The following is a 20,029-nucleotide window of genomic DNA, read 5'->3' on the forward strand; positions in this document are numbered from 1 at the left end:
TTTCCACTGGCTATGGCGAAGACCACATGTCCAGAGATTATGCGCTCAAACTACGCCTTTGTTTTGAATAGGCGACCTCTAGTGGACGGAAAAGTTATATAGTGCATCTTTAAAGAAATAGTTTAACCAAAAATGTCCATTGAAAGTTAAAGGGTTAAAAAAAGTTAAAAACCCAATGTTGTTTTTGAACTCCTCTGACATGCATTATGTGGACAAAAACAGATTTATTTTACTGCACAACAAATATATAATTATACAATTAAGACATTCTGCTGTCTGTTGCATAAACATCAGGGCTAATCGGCCATACTTTTCAGATTCAAATAGACCAGATCTACTTTTTTAAGACATTTTTTTTAGATGACTTGCTTGTAAAACTGCTCTAAGCAGTTTATGCAAGTGCAGTGCCGGCCTGGTCTTACCCTGCACATTACGTTGTCTCCCCACTTCCGAAATGCACCCGGATTATAAGCATGCTGACGGCTTTAAATTTACAAAACTGGCAGCACTCATTTTCAAAGGTGTTTCTGACCTCCCTCTGCCTTCTCAAATTGACTTGTTCAAGCATAGGAGGCTCTGTCCTTCAGTTTACAGGAACACATTCATCTCAGTGCAAATCCATTTCCTTTTCACTCGTTCTTGCGGGCTGAAGATATCCCTCTTTATCTGTTCCTTACAAAACACCACTAAAATTACACCCCTCTCCTGGGACTGTGGGGAAATGTGCTCTGCTGAAAGTGCAGAGCGTTTATTTCATCACTGCGCTTTGCAGATCAACTTGGGCTGCCTGCGTCTGGTCGACAGCCAAATGCATCCTTGCATCCACTACTTGGCTTCAAAACCGTTCCGGTGCAAAATATTCTGACAAAGAGCAAAGAACTGAAAAGTAATTACTTTGGGTTTAGTGACAATAATACAACGGCTGTACACAGTCCAAAATGCTCCAAGCTGTGCTAGTTCTGGTTGGAAATGTGATCCGTGTTGAGAAACATTTTGGCAAATGAGATTTGCTAGGATAGGAATACACAGACAGGCCAGGAAAGGATAATCTTGCGCTGCTTTTTATAGAAAGTTTGAATTTATTAAATATTATTTATAAATTAATTTAATTCATATTTATTTAAAATATATAATTTGCATTCCATACACACTGTTAAAATTGATGGTATTAAATCCATGTCTTACACTCTGCTACCCTCTAGTGGCATATAAAAAGGATTTTTTGATGAGTGAAAAATAACACAATGCATAAGCTCTCTGAATGTAATGATGCAAATATATTTCAAACAAGTCTCTTAATTCAAAAGACAATAAGTGTATGCTTCATATAATTTCCCAATTTTCAATATAACATTTCCCAAGTATTATGAAATACATTTGTCAAACCAAGATCCAGAGTAACAGCAGCGATGAGCATGTGTGTGAACGATAACAACAAAGCCTAAAGTAGAATGTTTCCTTTGTGTCTCAATAGCTGTTGAGGATCTTCAGTATGTCCTGATTGAGTGCAGCAGAAGAGTGCTGCTGTACCCCAGGAGCTCCAATACTGGTCTCCCAGCAGTCAAAGCCACAAGACTTTAACTCTTCAATGGTGCTCTGAATCACTGATGCATCCGTCTCTGCAAACAAAGAGGGAAAAAAAACAAACCCATTAAAGCACTATGTAGGATTTTTGCATTAAAATATCCAAAAACCACCGGGCCAATGTTATATATTTTGTTCAGTTAAGTTCTTATAAGAACCCAAATGTTTCCAACTATTTGTAAATTGTGAGAAAATTACTATTTTTACCAAGAAACCAGGACATCAGAGTCGCTGTCAATTGCGTCATACTCATATCTGCGTTACCCTCTGTTTCCGCAGAAATGCTTTATTCTTAGCAGTGTGAACAAGTGTCACAGCAGCCGGTGACCGAACGCACCGAGTCAACACACTCAAATGTATCTAATATGATAAACAGAGCAGCATTACCTCGTACTCATGACTGGAAAAGCAGAAATGGCACCAGCGACTGTGTCGCGTCATAATAAAAGTCCCGCTGCTGCATGATATGCACGCTCTTAAGGCTGTGCAATTGGGCAATTAGTTGAAAGGGGTGTGTTCAAAAAAAATAGCAGTGTGGCATTCAATCACTGAGGTCATCAATTTTGTGAAGAAACAGGTGTGAATCAGGTGGCCCCTATTTAAGGATGAAGCCAACACTTGTTGAACATGCATTTGAAAGCTGAGGAAAATGGGTCGTTCAAGACATTGTTCAGAAGAACAGCGTACTTTGATTAAAAAGTTGATTAGAGAGGGGAAAACCTATAAAGAGGTGCAAAAAATGATAGGCTGTTCAGCTAAAATGATCTCCAATGCCTTAAAATGGAGAGCAAAACCAGAGAGACGTGGAAGAAAACGGAAGACAACCATCAAAATGGATAGAAGAATAACCAGAATGGCAAAGGCTCAGCCAATTATCACCTCCAGGATGATCAAAGACAGTCTGGAGTTACCTGTAAGTACTGTGACAGTTAAAAGACGTCTGTGTGAAGCTAATCTATTTTCAAGAATCCCCCGCAAAGTCCCTCTGTTAAAAAAAAGGCATGTGCAGAAGAGGTTACAATTTGCCAAAGAACACATCAACTGGCCTAAAGAGAAATGGAGGAACATTTTGTGGACTGATGAGAGTAAAATTGTTCTTTTTGGGTCCAAGGGCCACAGGCAGTTTGTGAGACGACCCCCAAACTCTGAATTCAAGCCACAGTACACAGTGAAGACAGTGAAGCATGGAGGTGCAAGCATCATGATATGGGCATGTTTCTCCTACTATGGTGTTGGGCCTATTTATCGCATACCAGGGATCATGGATCAGTTTGCATATGTTAAAATACTTGAAGAGGTCATGTTGCCCTATGCTGAAGAGGACATGCCCTTGAAACGGTTGTTTCAACAAGACAATGACCCAAAACACACTAGTAAACGGGCAAAGTCTTGGTTCCAAACCAACAAAATTAATGTTATGGAGTGGCCAGCCCAATCTCCAGACCTTAATCCAATTGAGAACTTGTGGGGTGATATCAAAAATGCTGTTTCTGAAGCAAAACCAAGAAATGTGAATGAATTGTGGAATGTTGTTAAAGAATCATGGAGTGGAATAACAGCTGAGAGGTGCCACAAGTTGGTTGACTCCATGCCACACAGATGTCAAGCAGTTTTAAAAAAACTGTGGTCATACAACTAAATATTAGTTTAGTGATTCACAGGATTGCTAAATCCCAGAAAAAAAAATGTTTGTACAAAATAGTTTTGAGTTTGTACAGTCAAAGGTAGACACTGCTATTTTTTTGAACACACCCCTTTCAACTAATTGCCCAATTGCACAGCCTTAAGAGCGTGCATATCATGAATGCTGGGTCTTGTTTGTTTTCTGACAATCTACTGAACCTACTGGTAACTTGTTTGCCACGTAGCAATAAAAAATATACTAAAAACCTTGATTATTCTGGTTAGTCACATTGTACTGCTATTATTTTGAACAAGACTGTGTGTGTATATATATATATATAGTATTTATTTATTTTTTAAATTGTGACTCACTTTTTTTAGAAAATGAAACTGGATGTAATTGTACGTGCTTGACACGAAAACAGACCTCTTTGCCATGTCAAGTGGAGAGAAAATTTAACGTAATAAAAAGTATGAGACAAACTTTGGCTTAAAGTGCCCCAATTATGCTATTTTAAAGGTTCTTACCATTTATTTTGGAGGCCCCCAAAATAGATTTACATGCATCCAGGGTCAAAAAAACACTTTAATTTTCTCAAAAAATACATTGCAGCATCACCTATTTTCTCACAGTGTCTAAGGGCGTGTTCACACTTAGTTCAGCTTAGAACCATATTTTGGTTCACTTGGTTTGTTTGGTCTGGACCACAAAAACAAAAACAAAAAAACATTGATGTGTTCACAAAAGACATATTTGCTTCATTTAAAATGAACCTTGATGCGGTTGGTTCATTTGAATCAGTGTGAACGCTGCTATCCGTACCCTGATGTGCACCAAACAAGCTAAACAAACTCTCATCCAGTTCAAATGAAATGCAACACAGACCAAAGACATGTAAATGAACCAAAATGGGAAGATGAGACACTAAAACAAACAGAATGCTCACACATTCCTGTTTTTTTCTCTTCATAGTTGAGATGTTGCTCATCACAGTTTGGTACAGGCATCAGAGGTTCTGGTTGCCTGTAGCGACCTGCGGTGGGCAAACTCGCGACTATGACATGAAATAAAAGGGATGCGTGAGCATTCTGTTCTTTTAGGGTCACATCTTGTGACATCATTTTCCGTTAGTGGTTAGTTTTCATGTCTTTGGTCCATGTTGCATTTCATGCGAACCGCACCAGAGTTTGGAAGTGGACCGAGACTCATTCAGAAGTCTTGGTCTGCTTGTTTGGTGCGCATCAGGGTTAATCCATTGGAAGTGCATGCAAAGTGGAATTGCTTTTGCAAGGCAGAAAACTACAGTGATTTTGCAGGCTTCAGCTACAACTACAGTGTTTGATTATCCGTCAAAGCAGACGCGGGCAGCCAATGAAGCCCATAGTCTGGAATTATGCACATTTTTTATAAACCTACATAGATTTGTGCAGAACAGTACAGTATGATTCGGGAGGGTAAACCCTGACTCAGCTTGCGTTTCCACTGCCAACAGTATTCTTATGATAGGCGTTGTGTAGCGATCGACCATTCTCGCAAGAAAGAAGAAAGCGACACAGTAAACAACAGTGTCTGACATACAGCAGATCTTGTTCTTGCTTCTCGGCATGTGGCAGTTTGTCACAAGAAGAAGGCAACTTTGTTTGACCCAAAGCTCAAGGAAAAACACAATTGAAAAAGCATGCACAAGTGACGATTCTCGGTCAACCAATCAACGTTTTGCAGTGAGTCTAGCTCCACCCTTTAGTACTGGACTACTATGCTAATTACCCCAACGGAAGTATGCCAAAAACTTGGGAAAGTTCGGAATTAGGGTACCATTCACAACTTCTGACAATGGAAACGTCAAAAACTGCATACTGTACTGAACTGTACCGCTCGGTAGAAACAAGTCATAATTGCTGATATGGTAAACAGCCTGATTTAAAGAAGCGACCCACAACAGCTGAGAAAGACCAATCCTGTCAGCAAATCAAATGAAGAAAATGACTTTACTTTAGAAATCTCAATTCAGCCTCTCTCGTACCTTAAAAGGCCATGCCTAGAAATGACAATGCCACATACTCAAGCTGCTAGGCTGACATCACATCATAAACGTTGCCTGGCTTCTTCCTGCATTGTCTCCTCTTTATTGGAGGCTGTTTTTGAGGGTTCTAAGATCCTGATTAAAATTCAATGTGTTAGTGGCTTCAGGCATAAACAAAGAGTGTGGCCCAGTGTGACAGCTGCTGCGTCAAGTTGTTAGCTTTGTCAGACAAGAGTGACAAGCAAGATTTACCTCACAAATCACGTTAAACAGTCACACAGTCAGCAGGGTGCCACCCTCATGGAGATTTTTCAAACAATATGCAGCAATCAGACTGATTAACCACAGGAAGCATATAAAAAATATACACACCAGGGGTTCCATGATTTCATTTTATACAAAAACAACAATGATTGGTACAATTATAATAAATCAGCTGTCGGAATTGACAGAAGGTTATCTAGTTACATCAAAAATGCATCACAAAGCTTGAGCAGTGTTGGGGGTAACAAATTACAAGTAAACTTATCAGATTACCTTTTTTTGTAAAATAATGCACTACTCTTACAAAACATCAAAGCAAAACATCAGAGTAACTTTTTCAAATATGTAATGCAAGTTACTTTGTTTTTCCATTTGTTGACTGACACATCTCCTGTCCCCATGTTGAGACAAATCGGAGTAAGTGCAGAGGTGTTGTATGTGCCATTTAAGCATGATGGTTACTGTAGTTCTAGACTAAATGTGAGCCGGTATTTCACACAAAAACAGTGAGTAGTCTCTAAAATTAATAAAAACAGTAAAATGGAAACCTGCAATAATTAAATAATGTTAAAGGGTTAGTTCACCCAAACATGAAATTGATGTCATTAATGACTCACCCCATGGGCGTAGATTACACGAGGGACGGGAGACGTGTCCCGCACTTTTAATAAAATGTATTTTCGTCCCTCGCACTTTTACTTGGTCTCCCAGATCCTAGTCGACCATTCTCTAAACTAGCGCGCTTCTTAAAGTCACGGGCAAGTGTATTTACATGGAAACTGAAAGCTGAATTTACCATCATTACGCCAGAGTCCAGACTTCAATGTCACATGATTCCTTCACTAATCATTCTCATATGAGGATTTTATAATCAAGAAACATTTATGATTATTATCAAAAAAAAATTGAAAACAGTCGTCCTGCTTAAAAATGCTGCGGAAACCATGATAGGCCTATTTTCCAGGATTCTTTGATGAATAGAAAGTTCAATGAACAGAAATTATTTGCATTTATTAAATAAATTATTATCTTTTGTAATATTAAAAAATATCACTTGTGATCAATTTAATGCATGTTTGATAAATAAAAGTAATAAATTCACTCTTTTCATTTTATCAGAAATGTTAGAATGGCTTGGTTGTTTCCACAAAAATGAAGCAGCACCATGAGCAGCAAAACTTTTAAACACTGATAATAATCATAAATGTTTATTGATATATTATATATATATATATATATATGTTTGAAGTACATAAACCAATCGCATTGGCATAAATTGGCATAAATATAGGAGAAAAATATTATAGATATTAGTGGTTATTGATCAGCAGTGTATTTGATATCTTACCGAATTAAAAGCAAGAGATGCGATAAATTATATCGGTAAAAAAAAAAAAAAATGGTATTACGACATTTCTGTCCCCCTCACTTCTGAAAAAATGGCTATGCCCCTGACTCACCCTAATGTCGTTCCACACCCGCAAGACCTCCGTTCATCTTCAGAACAGTTTAAGATATTTTATATTTAGTCTGAGAAATTCTGAACAAGAGGAAGAATCGCCGACAACTCTCTCTCTCCCGTGCGCAAACTACGTTTCCCAAACTACACGTGCGATGTGACAAGTAAACAACGCGATATCACACGTGCATCAAAAACGATCATATTTATCATATTAAAATGATAAACTGCACAAACTTTGCTTCAAACTGTATGTGCGCTGATTTGTGGAGAAAAAGAAAAAAGATTATGGCGGAAGAAATTGTTGGAGAGACCGAGGGAGCCAAGATTGTGTCCTGCAATAAGAGTTTGAGGTAAATAAACAATTTTGTAATGTGCTGCTGCTGTGGCTGGATGTGCAAATGTTTGGCCTTTGTTTCTGTTTGATAGAATCTATTAAAATACTGATATTCTGCTCTATAACTCCTCCCTGAACGTCCTGCTGCCCTGTATGTCACTCTTTCATTGGCTGTCGGTCATCGCCGATGTAATTTTCAGTCAGAACGCTGTTCACACAGCAGGAGTTTCAATCGCCGACAGGTCCAGATATTTAGCATGCCAAATATCTCACAGGCGTTGGCGACTGGTCAGCGATTCTCTCTGATCGCGTCTTTGATCATTCACACTGCGTGATTGTCACTCGCGTGCACGAGCACCGATTTGACTGTGATCTCGGGCATTTGTCGGCGATTTCGCAAAACCTGTCGGCGACTCAAAATCGGGGCAAAAATCGGGCAGTGTGAACTAGGCTTAAGGGACTTGGAAAATGAGCCTATTTTCAAAAAAGTGGAGTGTTCCTTTAAATCCTCAAACAAAGATCTGAACGGTTATGAATCAGCGTATTGATTCATGATTTAGATTGCCTGTCAAACTGCTGAAATCATGAATCAATGAATCCGAATCATTAATCATTACACTGATTCATAACCGTCAATAAATCGCAGCTTTCTATGTTTCACTACCAAACACACGCGAGAATCGATAAGTAAATTACACAAAATTGACAGGAATTGTTAATAAAAATGGCAGCCCACAAGAAGCTTGTGATCTACGTAAATTGTCTGTACGCTGATTTACAGCAAAAAGGAAAAAAAGATTATGAACTGAAGCCATGCTTGCTGATATTCTGGAACTTTCCGCTGCCCTGTATCTTGCTCTCAGAACACATTTCACACATCAGGATTCTGAGTCGCAGACAGGTCCAGATATTTAGCATTCCAAATATCTCACAGGCATCTGCGATGCATCGTCGGTTCTTTGATAACCGTCTATGATAATGCACACTTCGGGCATTTATGCAATTTTCCAAAATATGTCAGGGAGTGAAAATCTGGGCTAAAATTGTGTAGTGTAAAAACACTGCTGAAAAATATAAAGCCCATGGGGTATTCCATTAAAGCAGGTTATGTGACATATCTGAGTATGTTTAAGAGTAAGCGGATAACCTTAACTTTCGGTTCCAAAAACTGAGGTAACTTTCAGGGTATGCAATTAGCCAGAGCAACCTGGTAACAACCTTATAACAAGGTAATATTTAAATGTTAATTAAATTCAAATATATTTATTATTTATTTTATTGTCATCTCACATGGATCTGCATTTAATAAATTAGCATAAAATAAACAACATAAATCGTATTTTTAGTGAATAAAGATTACTTATTAAAGCAGCACTAGGTAACTTTTCAACCTTCATAATATATTTTTTAAGACTCTTGTGATGATAAATCTACTTACAATAGGTTGAATGACACGTCTGCCATAGCCTGATGGGGTCTGTATCGTTTTTAATCGTACTTTTAAACTGCGGGTTTCGGGTAGTAACCCGAGAAAAAGAAAAGAACTACAAAATTCAACTGCTTTACGGCATATACGTCACTTCCACCAACACACACACTTCCTTACATTCGGACGTGCGAGCCCAACTTTGTTCGTCGGATAATATAGTCATGTCCGAAGCAGCAGAGACAAATAAGAAAGAAAAGGTTTTGTTGGAGGAAAGCAATAAGAGGAAATGAAAAAATGATGGGATTAAAGGCAGGACGAGGATCAAAATGTGACCAGGGTTTGCTCGTCGGCGTGAGCTGAAGGAGGCGTGCCCGACCGATGCTGTCCTGCTTGTTACGGTGAGCTACCACTCAAACATTGAACTTACTGAAGTATCATATAGATTCTGTAAAATGGTAACCAATAGACTACTATAATGACGCTGGCTTGTAAACGTGAGCATCGTGATTATTTGGCGTTTAAAAAAAACAAAACCCATGAAATTATATTCATATGACATGCTGAAACATATGCCACTGACTGTAACGTTACCTGGGATGAAGACATTTCACACGCGACGCCAGAAGAACTCCTCTTGCAGTTTTCAGGGGAACTGTTAGTGCTGCACCGACCGCACCGACCCGCGGGACGCTTGAAGTTATTTGGCCCGCACCGCACCACTGTATATATTTTTACAACACGCCGCGCACCCGCGACCATTAAATAGACATACGGGGTCCGCGGGTTATGAGACGAGACTAGTTCAGGGCTATCAGGGTTGTCATGTCAACAAATGCACGCGCGATGGCATCCCCTGTTGTAGGATTACAGAGCTTACGACAGTAGTTGAGGACATAATTTTTTCCAAACTGTAGGGGGACCCCGAGAGCAAAAGTAGCCAAGTGGGGCTTTAAAAGAAGAGATTGAAAAAATGGCTGCACAACCACCAAATAGTTGGCAATGTGCACTAAGTAGGTTATGTTAATCTGCATTAAACAAAAGAAGAAGGGGGGAGTAGAATGGCATGCTCAATCTTAGCGTCTGTTTCCATAGTGAATCATCGATTCGTCGCTCTGTTAAGAATGTTTTGTAAGTTAGCTGGGAACATGCTCAGAGTATATACATAACATAAGTTCTATAACATAAGTTCATTACATAAGTTCAGAGTTGAACTGAACTTAACACCCGTATGCATTTTTGGAACCAGCATACCTGGATTAAGCAAGGTTTGGGTTAATCAACCGAGAGTTCAAGGAATACGTGACGGTAAGTGAACCTTGCTTTCAGGAATATCCCCCAGTTGAGAAAAAGTAAGTAACGCAAAATAACGCAACTAGGTACAGTTTAGGGAGTTAACATCATATTGTAATTAATTACTTTTAAAAGTTACTTTTCCCAAAACTAGCAGCCACTTTTAACATTTTAGCATAAAGGCATAGATTTTTGCATGGACAATTGCCAAAATCTTTTTTATGTTATTCTGGTGTGTGTGTGTATTGGTACCTGGTCGTAGGAGAGTGATTCCACAGCCTCCTCCTCCTGCCCCTGTCAGTTTGCTGTGCAGCCCCCTGGCCAGAGTGACCCTACACAATGTGTCCAGAGACGAATGACCCACACCCATCACATTCAGGTGGTGCTGGTTTATATCAATTAGCTCCTGATGACAAATGACACACAGAGAAAAGTCTAAAAAGGATCAATAAAAATGCCTCCATCCATCAGGGCTTTCTCTGGTCTTCTGCCACTTTTTATTTAAAGGAAATGAAGAAGGGCAGGAGATTATGGGCAGAAACTGAGGAACCGGATAAAGATTCAAATTTGCATCACTCTTGTGCCCTACTCAAATCAATGTGTAAATGCTCAAACTGCTGGGCCATGTGTCCAACAACACAATAGCATCTTTGCTCTTGTGTAATGTAACAAGGTTTGCAGGAATACAGACAATTGTAATAAATTAAATAGATCACTATATTGGTTGTTTATAACACAAAATGTTTTGTTTGTTGCAAATGTAAGGGTTTAGCTAAGATTGATACCACTGACTGGGAATTGTATGTCACCATATCCATGTCCATTTGGATGTACTTATTTACATGCAAAAAATAAATGACGACACAAAACCATGCAACCATTTTACTAATGTTAGTAATGTTTTGCCTAGAAAATAATGCTAAAACAAAATACTGGGGTCAGTAAGGTTTATTTAGCAAAGACACATTAAATTGAACAAAAGTGACAAAAACATTAAAATAGTTTAAAATAATATATTTTAGATAAATGCTGTTCTTTTGACCTTTCTATACATCAAAGAATCCTAAATAAAATGTAGTTTTAAAATCAGGTTATTACACAGCACAACTGCTTTCAACACTATGACTGTTTTGAGGACCAAATCATACAAAAAAACTTACCAATCCCAAAAGTTTTAACTGTATTAAATCACAAAAGCAACTGCAGATTTTTTTTAAATTCCCTAAATTTATCTCAGACAGAAAAAAGAAGCAAAAAAATGAAAACAAGTGTCTGGCACAAATAATAATATACATCTATTAATTCAAATTTCCTTCTTATAAAGGAAAAGCTGTGTGATTGTACCTCTAGTATGTTGTAGTGCTCAGCTGAAGGGCCGTGTGCAGCTATCTCTGTGAGAGTCTGTTCACAGGTACAGGACACGGCGCTGACGGACTCCAGAACTGGCTTCATTACGGAGGGAAACTGCAAAACATCAGTGCAGAGGACTAAAATGACAAAAAAGTACTGCACAGGTGAGGGAACAACATTATTCATCAAGCAAAATGATCAGCTTAAGCTTGTCACAGTACAAGATAATTATAATGGTCATCCTTAGTCAAGCATAATATCACCGTTCAACTGCAACTCAAACTCTTGCTACTTGAAAATAATAGCCCAATGTGCTGCCATCGACATTCTCTAATAAGAAATGAATGTGCCATTATTGACAAATTAAATAGTCAGTGGTGGGGTTTGCGTTTAACTGGTTTGGGGTTAAAAAATATTATGCAGCTTTGACAGCTGCCATTAAATTAGCAGACAAAGTCGAATAATAGCACATGTATGCCACCTAAAAGGCTGGAGTTTGAACAGAAGAAAAAAAAATCAATGGCATCTGCTCTTGGGTGCTTTACGAAGTGTCAAGTTGAAGCATGATATCCTGCCATCGTGCTGAATAATTTCAACCAGATATTCTATAAACTCTCATTTTTGTGTTCAGCAGAAGAAAGTAAGTCATGCAGTTTGGAATGACATGAGGGTGGGTCATGATGATTCATTTTGGGTGAACCGTACCTTTAAAAGAAATTCTGAAAGAGGGTGGAAATTGTTGAGTAAAACTAAATTACGCTTGTTCATGGCTCATTCCTTTGACTTATAATGCCATGAAAGTGTAGAATATGACCCCTTTCAAGCCTGTCATGACTCTTTCCACCCTAATAATACCAGAATTCCACTTCACCAATCGGGATGTGCCAGCAGTGAGGCTACCTGCTGCCGTTGTCAGGGTAACAGAGCACAGGAGCGTTGGCAGAGTGTTTCATTTGGACCTCTTATAAAAGGCACTCAGCACTGGGCCCCTGGAGTGTTCCTACCTCATACAACACCGGCCATTATGCTAATTGAAGGGCACAGGAATAAAAATATGGAAGCAGGCTGGGGGGAGTCATTTACTACCTTGTTAATTTTGTCCTTCACTCCAGAAACAAGCACTTTGGTGCTACGTGGTACTTTGGTGTTAGTGAGAAGGATCCTCAAAATGGGGACCCTGGGGAGGAAATGAACCCAATAACACACTTAGAAAATTATGTTGGTTATGAAATTTCATTGAAACAACTTTTTATATACTTTACTGATAAATCGGAACAGTAACTCAAAATAACTTTGCACAGTAATATTTTACCTGCTTAGTGGAGTTATATTACCAGCATGGTATCTTAAAAAGCCACCTGTTATAGAAAGCATAAAGTGAGAGTTTTGCAGTGCTGTGTCGTATACGTAGTACAAAAAAAATACATCAAGTAGAGAAGATTCATGAATGCATAAGACAGCAGTCACAGGCTGAGAGTCATACCCCATGTGCCAACAGCATTATCCACCCCTGAAGGGTTACCATGGATGATCTTCTCGCCCATGAATGCCCACCTGTTAATCAGCTCCATCTCATCTTTACACCATCTACAACAGAACATTTTCAATTAAACAGGTACACAAGTCTTGTTGCCAATAAAAAAAAAGTAAAATATGGTCAATGGTTAGCAAAAATAACTATATTGTGATATATATCATTATCGTGAAAAAAAATTGCTCATCAGTCTGAACAACCAAGGTAGCCACAACACGCATAACCTCGAGGCGGATGGGCTACAACAGCAGAAGACCCCACCGAGTAACACTCATCTCCACTACAAATAGGAAAAAGAGGCTAAAATCTGCACGAGCTCACAAAAATTGACAGTTGAAAACTGAAAAATGTTGCTTAGTCTGATGAGTCTCGATTTTTGTTGAGACATTCAGATGGTAGAGTCAGAATTTGGCATAAACAGAATGAGAAAATGCTGGTGGTGGTGTAATGGTGTGGGGGATGTTTTCTTGGCACACTTTAGGCCCCTTAATGCCAACTGGACATCGTTTAAATGCAACGGCCTACCTGAGCATGGTCAGAATCAATGTCCATCCCTTTATGGCCCCCATGTACTAGGGTTTGAACGACTTCCGATTTTTTTAATTCGACATTTATGTGATGAAAGTCGAATCGACGTCAACTAGTCGCTGATGACGTCATTAATGAACAAATAAGCCTGAAAATTGAGCTGAGACACGAACACGGATTTTCTTGTGCACAAGACAGCTAATATATGACACAGCACTGCAAAGCTCTCAAGTCTCACACTTTGGCCGTGAGAAACACATTTCAACCCGTTCTCACGCAGAGAAATCACTAGGGTAACACACACGAAGTTGCGCGCTTTCAGACGAATCAAGCGAGCTCCTCAGAGTTCTGAAGGCCCTGCCACGCACCAGTTAATCTAATCTAAAAAATATATAGATACCGAACAGCCAATCATAAAATAGATTTGCTGTATCTGGGTAAGATTTAGATATTCCCGCCACAAGAACGTTTACGCTCTGATTCCAACGTCACATTCTGTGATTCACGGCCTCACTCCTTGATTCAAATGCTCGCTGAAGTAACGTTAGTTGGCAACTACAAGCCCCGATGAAAGACGTTGCAGAGACACAAAGATAATGGTGTTCAGTGAAGTTTCTAAAAGCACTTTGTGTTGCCTGTTCTTAAACCCTCAACAAAACTTAAAGGAAACATTTGTCTCGAAATCGAAATCATGATTTGTATGAAATGCCTTTTGCTATCATGTACGTTAATGCGCTCTCACTCAGTGAACATCTGTGCTCACCTGCACTCGTGAATGCAGTGATGGACAGCTGTCCTCCTTCGACTGGTGTTTGGATTTAATGTAGTTTCTCAAACTCACTTTCATTAATTAATTTTATTAAAAGTAATTCCATTTTGTAACCATGATCATTAAGTGATCAAATACAGTCGAGTTATTAACATGCTCCACAGCACCACCCAGTGGATTTAGTTATAATTGCGAGATTTAGAGGGATGTATAATGGATTCACTGCATTTACGGCCAGCGAAGCAATATAGTAAAATTTAAATATTATTTTTGTTTTTCCAATATTAATCACAGATCGAATACCCCTGCACACCCCTATTTATGGAAGCTTAAGTGTAGCAATATTAAATTAGCAATGCAATATGCAAAATGGCAATGCATTTTAGCATTTAAATTTACATTTTCCATACCATGTGTGCAACATTTCGAGCAAAATGATAATTCAAATTGAATAATATAATTTACATTTGCTATTTCCTACACTAGTTTTAACATATACTTTAAACATACATTTGAATACTTTATATAAGTTGCAAAATTCAAATGAAAATGTATTACAGAAATAATTAGATGTGTTTAACATGTTCAAGCAAAATTATTATTTAAATTTTATTATTCTAAATTGAATTTACACTCCCATTTAAGATACTTGCGATTGCATTTTCATTATATGTCCCGCAATGAATGTAGCTAAATTCAATGTGGAATTGAAAATGCAATCCGAGCCGATGAAGTCTCCGCCCCTGCCCGGTCAATCACCGCATCAAGGTGGGGCCAGGTGCTGGAAACATGCGGCAGCAAAGATATGAGCGAGGCGTTCACTGCCAGATGAAGAGGAGCAAGAACACAGAAAGTCTTGCTGAAGTGAGCTGTAGTTTACAACAGATTATTTTACTCTCAAATAATCTTAGACAAGCTGCCCATGATTATTGTTTGCTTTATCAGTATGGTTGTATGTCATTCCAAAAATTATGCCACGTATCCTTGTCACCGCACTAGCCATTATTTTTAATGGAAAAGAGACATAGGTGTGTTATTCAAGCATTAATAAAATTTTGCATGGTGGCAACTTTTTTTTTTTTTACATTTCGTTATTTTGCCTTAAAATGTATTTTGTTGGAAATATTAACTGAATTCAGAAATGTTTTTGAAATTAAAAACTTTGCATTTAATAAACAAAATACATTTTTGAAATAAAGACTGTTTGGAGTGGGGTGCTCCTTTTCCTGAATCCACAGCCTTTGTTGTTATTTTGAGTGTACACAAATAAAAGTAGACAGTTTATAATTATGTCTTGTACTTAGCCATCTCTATAGCAAAAAATGATGGCGTATTGGTGTGGGAGTTGTTTCCGCTGTCATAAAGAGAGGAAAAAATACAACCATACTGATATAGCAAACAATAATAATGGGCAGCTTGTCTAAGATTATTTGAGAGTAAAATAATCTGTTGTTAACCCCAGCTCACTTCAGCGCAACCACGCATGTTAGGGTGCCACCAACCCCTGTGCTGAAGGCCTCAAAAACCTGCTACCAACACCTACAAACACCACTCACACTTACACTTAAAGATTACATCTATATGAATGCATTAGTGAGTGATTGCGTGTGAATTAATTCTACCAGCAGCATCTCTCTACTAATAGTGAAGCTGTGAGTTTTAGTCATCAATAAATATATGCTAGAACTTTTCAGTTTCTACTCTATTTTATTGATAAATCACAGAACAGTGTTGACGATACATTTCTGCGCTACTGAAGGGTTTTGTGTGAGGCATGCGCGATCTCCACGTGATGTGTGATCGGTTATGTGTGTGCATTGCAATGCAGCACGCATTAGTTTAGCACGATGATTAACTTAAGTGTACAATGAGCGAGCATTCTCCTGATCAATTTTGAGCATCCAGATGGTATAAGCAAACATTTCTTGTGGAGAGCTCTCTGAGTATATGCATTTATTTGTCATTTTTAACTGTTGAAAACAGAGCCTGCAGGAAATTGCTTATCCTGTTGTGCCCTCTATAGGCCCTCAACTAGTCGATGTCAAGCTTAAAAAAAAAAAAAGACAAAAATGCATTTGCCCACATATCTTAATGTAGGAAAGAAGTTAAATAAGCCCTATTTCTAAAAACTGTGGAGTGTTCCTTTAAAAGTTCCTTTTAAAGAGTTAAAAGTAAATGAAACAACCCTTACCTACATTACCTACATACCGTTAAAAGCCCCATAATTCATTCCAATGAAGTGTTACCTGGCTGACTCCTGCTGTGATGTATGGGACGATATGGTCCCTCTGGCAGACAGCAGAGCAGCAGACAGGCAAACGTTATAGGCGGCGCTGGAGCCTAACCCAGCTCCTGTGGGCAACTCTGACCACACTGACACTGTGATACTGGCCAGAGCTCTAGAAAAAAACAGCAACAGAGTTCACATGAAGCTTTTAAATATTTGCAGATTTCAAGTGCCCCTATTGTGCCATTTTAAAAATTCCTCATTTTATTTTGGAGGTCTCTTACAATAGGTCTCTTAAAAAAAAACGTACTTTTCCTCAAATTATACAATTAAAACATCATCTATTTTCTGAAATATTTTTTTTTTTAAATCAAGGATTCAATCTTTCTAAACCCCTCCTTACTGAGAGCCTACTCTGCTCTGATTGGTCAGATGGCCCAGTCTATTGTGACTGGTCTAGTTTATAGTGCGTGACAGAAACAAGCAGCAACCTCCCCCAGGTTTCTGTTGAAGCTAGTACAAATGTGACTTAAGCTGAAATTCCTCAACTGGCCACTAGGCACAGGCTCCAGAAGGGAGCAGAATCTCATTGAGCCCCATGTTAAAATGCCCGACTTCACAGCAGAAAAAAAACAAAAAATAATGTTTAAAGCCTGGTACAAATTGAGGTTTTGGTCTATACGGCTAATTTTGCCCTTCATGACAACTGTGAGGGGGGTGAATTTTTTTATATAACTCATTAGTTTACATTATATGAAGCCTTAAAGTTCTGCATAATTAAAGGTGTGGCCACTTTGAGTGGCAGGTGGATAGTTTGAGGGCAGGTCAAAGTAGATATTGTTTGTAAGCAGCCAATAAAGACCACAGGTGGGTATTAGAATCAGAATCAAAATGAGCTTTATAATAACTTTATTTTTTATATTTTTTATATGCCAAGTGTGTGAAAACACAGAAGAAAAGCTGTTATGGAGATTATGTTAATTTGTTACAAGCTGAATCTGTTCTTTCTTTTGAAAGACAATAACTGCACGTTGATATTTGAATCATTGCAGACAGCTATATGATATATTATGTAAAAAGGTAGCATAATAGATCACTTTAGTGCTTAAGTGTTCTTACTCTGCAAAAACAGTCAGGTACATGTAGAGGAAAGCCAACACTGCCATGCTTCTTGTGTCGGTGGAATCATCTGATATGCCTGTGAATTCACGTAGTCTCTTCAAAAGATCTGTGTCATGTTCCTTCAGGTCCCCCTGCTCTGCTGAAACAATGATCAGTTAAAGAAAAACAGAAATGAAAAGCCAGAAATGATTGCTTTCTGACACTGCATTATTTCAACCTCAATGAACAGACAAGGTATATACAGGAGAAAATAATGAGTTTTTATTTTTTATTTTAATAAAAAAACATATATCTAGCTCCTCTCACCTTTACACCCAGCCAGAAGTGGCTGCAGTGCAGTTATTTCCCAGGACAGAAAAGTGTCAATATTGGGGAGGTTGATGCGCACTTCACTGGATGACGTGGACTGCAGCCGCAGATATGTGCGCAAATTCAAACTTACAGCCAAAGCAACCTGTTTAAGATTGATCAAGAACAGAAGAGGGACTGTAAAGCTGCTGTATGTAAGAATGACAGCTAGTAGTTGAAATGGGTACTACCGTCCAAATTCTAAATATTGTTAGCCTCACACCCGCCCTTCCACCTCAGACTCAACACTCACACAGGTTGCTAGTTTAGGACACGCAATTGGAGCGAGCTCAATTGAAAATTTGAGGCGAGGAGACTTACACACTGTAAGTTGATGAGTTGATATTTCATTTTAATATGCTTCTGTTCATAGAGATTGTTAGATGGACGCTAATGCTTTTTAGGTCGGGTAGAATCTGAACCAGTTTGTTTGCTGACTTCCATGGCAGCAATACGGTGTGTTTTCCACCAACTGGAAAACCGGGGTGTCGAAATACTTTTGGGTAAAATGGCAGTGTGCAGTATCGCACAGATCAAAACAAAAACAGAAATTCCGACACAGAACACACATTTCAAAGTAGAATAACTGGCTGTAGCATTGTTTTCAGAGAAACAAGTGTGAACTCATGTTTCCTGACTATCTGCAAACAAACTGTGGTATTTTTATGCCGTAGTGCGGTCAAAAAATGTCATACAGCATCTTTAAAGAGATAGTTCACCCAGAAATGAAAACACAAAATAATATATTTTAAAGAATGTTGGTAACCAAACAGTTGACGGTAGCTATTGACTTTCATAGGGTCTTCTGTTAACTGTTTGATTACCAACATTTTTCAAAATATCTTCTTTTGTGTTCAACTGAAGAACGAAACTCATACAGGTTACGAAGAACACAGGGGTGAGAAAGTGATGGCAACATTAAAATTTTAGCTGATATATCCCTTTAAATTCAGTTTTGCAACTGGACAAAATAAAGCTGAATGATCTGAATGATAAAACATTTTAACCCTAAAACCAACACTACAACAGTTGTTATTAAGTGATACCAAATTAAATAATACCTACTAAAAAATATTGATTAAAAACAACAGTAGTAAAAACGTTACATGTTGCAGCTTGCTTAAAAAAATAAAATAAAAATCCAAAATACTGCCAACTGAGACCGTATTAAATTAAAATATCATATTTAGTATTTTTTCAAGTTAGTATTCGACCTGAAAATAATTAAACTGTAATAACTTTTTACAACATTTTAGTGATTTGAAAATTATTACATCGCCTCAAAAATATAACTTATATAATACAGCTTTTGTAGCAAAATGGAATAACTATAAATGTTAAACTATACACAACATACAAAATATATATTTATTATATATTATATACACACATATACATATATATATATATATATATATATATATATATATATATATATATATATATATATATATATATATTAAATACACATAATGAAATCAAAACGAAAAAAAATAAAGAGACTATTGCAATGATTTTCAGGACAATAAAACATAATTTTCTATCAAATTTTCTATAAAATAAAGCACATAAGGATCCAAAATATCCTTTTAGAAATAGATTTGTCTAAACCAATGACTTCCTAAAACACTTTAATGAAGGAAAATGAAGAAGAAAACAAAAACAAAACAATTAATAGAAGTCAATGTTTCGGGTCTCTGATGATAAAACACCCACCTTTCCGTGCACGACAGAATGCTCACCGTGGAGAATTACTTTCCCTGGCGCTGAAACGAAAAACTCTCTTGTTTGCATTCTGATTATAAGAGCTTGCGTCAAACTTCTAAATTTGCAAGATATTTTGCAGAAAACGTATCAGTATATTCTGACCAAAGCAAAAAACCTTGCTAAAATCTCATATTTGTACTTATTCACCGAGCTAAATACAACGCACTACTCTTGCATCAGGTTAAAATAAAAGTTTAGCTAAATAACCGAGAAATCCTGAGGTAAAGTGTCATACACAGTTAACCATCGCTTCGGCTCGTCCATTGCCATACACGTGAAACTCCGCTGCAGTTTGAACCAATCAGAATTGAGCTCTCACATCGCTGACTCTTAACCCGCCTATCAGGATGAAGCTTTCATAGTCACCGACTCTC

General features: G+C 37.9%; 1 protein-coding gene across 3 annotated transcripts; it reads right to left on the reverse strand.

Annotated features, from left to right (window-relative positions):
• Window positions 1-1,084: 1,084 nt before the first annotated feature.
• On the reverse strand, window positions 1,085-19,949 carry mvk (mevalonate kinase). Of its 3 annotated transcripts, none has more exons than XM_067439318.1 (10): window positions 19,605-19,949; window positions 17,847-17,994; window positions 17,538-17,679; window positions 16,438-16,590; window positions 12,844-12,947; window positions 12,673-12,718; window positions 12,447-12,537; window positions 11,355-11,474; window positions 10,263-10,416; window positions 1,085-1,619 (listed from the first exon to the last, which is right to left on the reverse strand). In XM_067439318.1, the coding sequence occupies exons 1-10, from the start codon at window positions 19,680-19,682 to the stop codon at window positions 1,468-1,470; spliced, it is 1,188 nt and encodes a 395-aa protein (XP_067295419.1). In that variant the 5' UTR covers window positions 19,683-19,949; the 3' UTR covers window positions 1,085-1,467. The 3 variants fall into 3 exon arrangements, with proteins under 3 accessions (XP_067295419.1, XP_067295422.1, XP_067295420.1); XM_067439321.1 differs by having other exon boundaries at window positions 1,088-1,619; window positions 17,538-17,676; window positions 19,631-19,949; XM_067439319.1 differs by having other exon boundaries at window positions 1,089-1,619; window positions 17,538-17,676.
• Window positions 19,950-20,029: the final 80 nt, after the last annotated feature.

Source organism: Pseudorasbora parva, chromosome 3 (genome assembly GCF_024679245.1).
Source record: "Pseudorasbora parva isolate DD20220531a chromosome 3, ASM2467924v1, whole genome shotgun sequence".
Taxonomy (NCBI): domain Eukaryota; kingdom Metazoa; phylum Chordata; class Actinopteri; order Cypriniformes; family Gobionidae; genus Pseudorasbora; species Pseudorasbora parva.

Excerpts from the sequence above, each read along its gene's own strand:
- mvk (XM_067439318.1), bottom strand. The coding sequence starts at position 19,682 with ATGCAAACAAGAGAGTTTTTCGTTTCAGCGCCAGGGAAAGTAATTCTC. Across the intron at positions 12,719-12,843 it reads TAATGCTGTTGGCACATGGG|GTGGCTTTTTAAGATACCAT; the intron begins GTATGACTCTCA and ends TTTCTATAACAG. Across the intron at positions 11,475-12,446 it reads TGAAGGACAAAATTAACAAG|TTTCCCTCCGTAATGAAGCC; the intron begins GTAGTAAATGAC and ends GATGTTTTGCAG.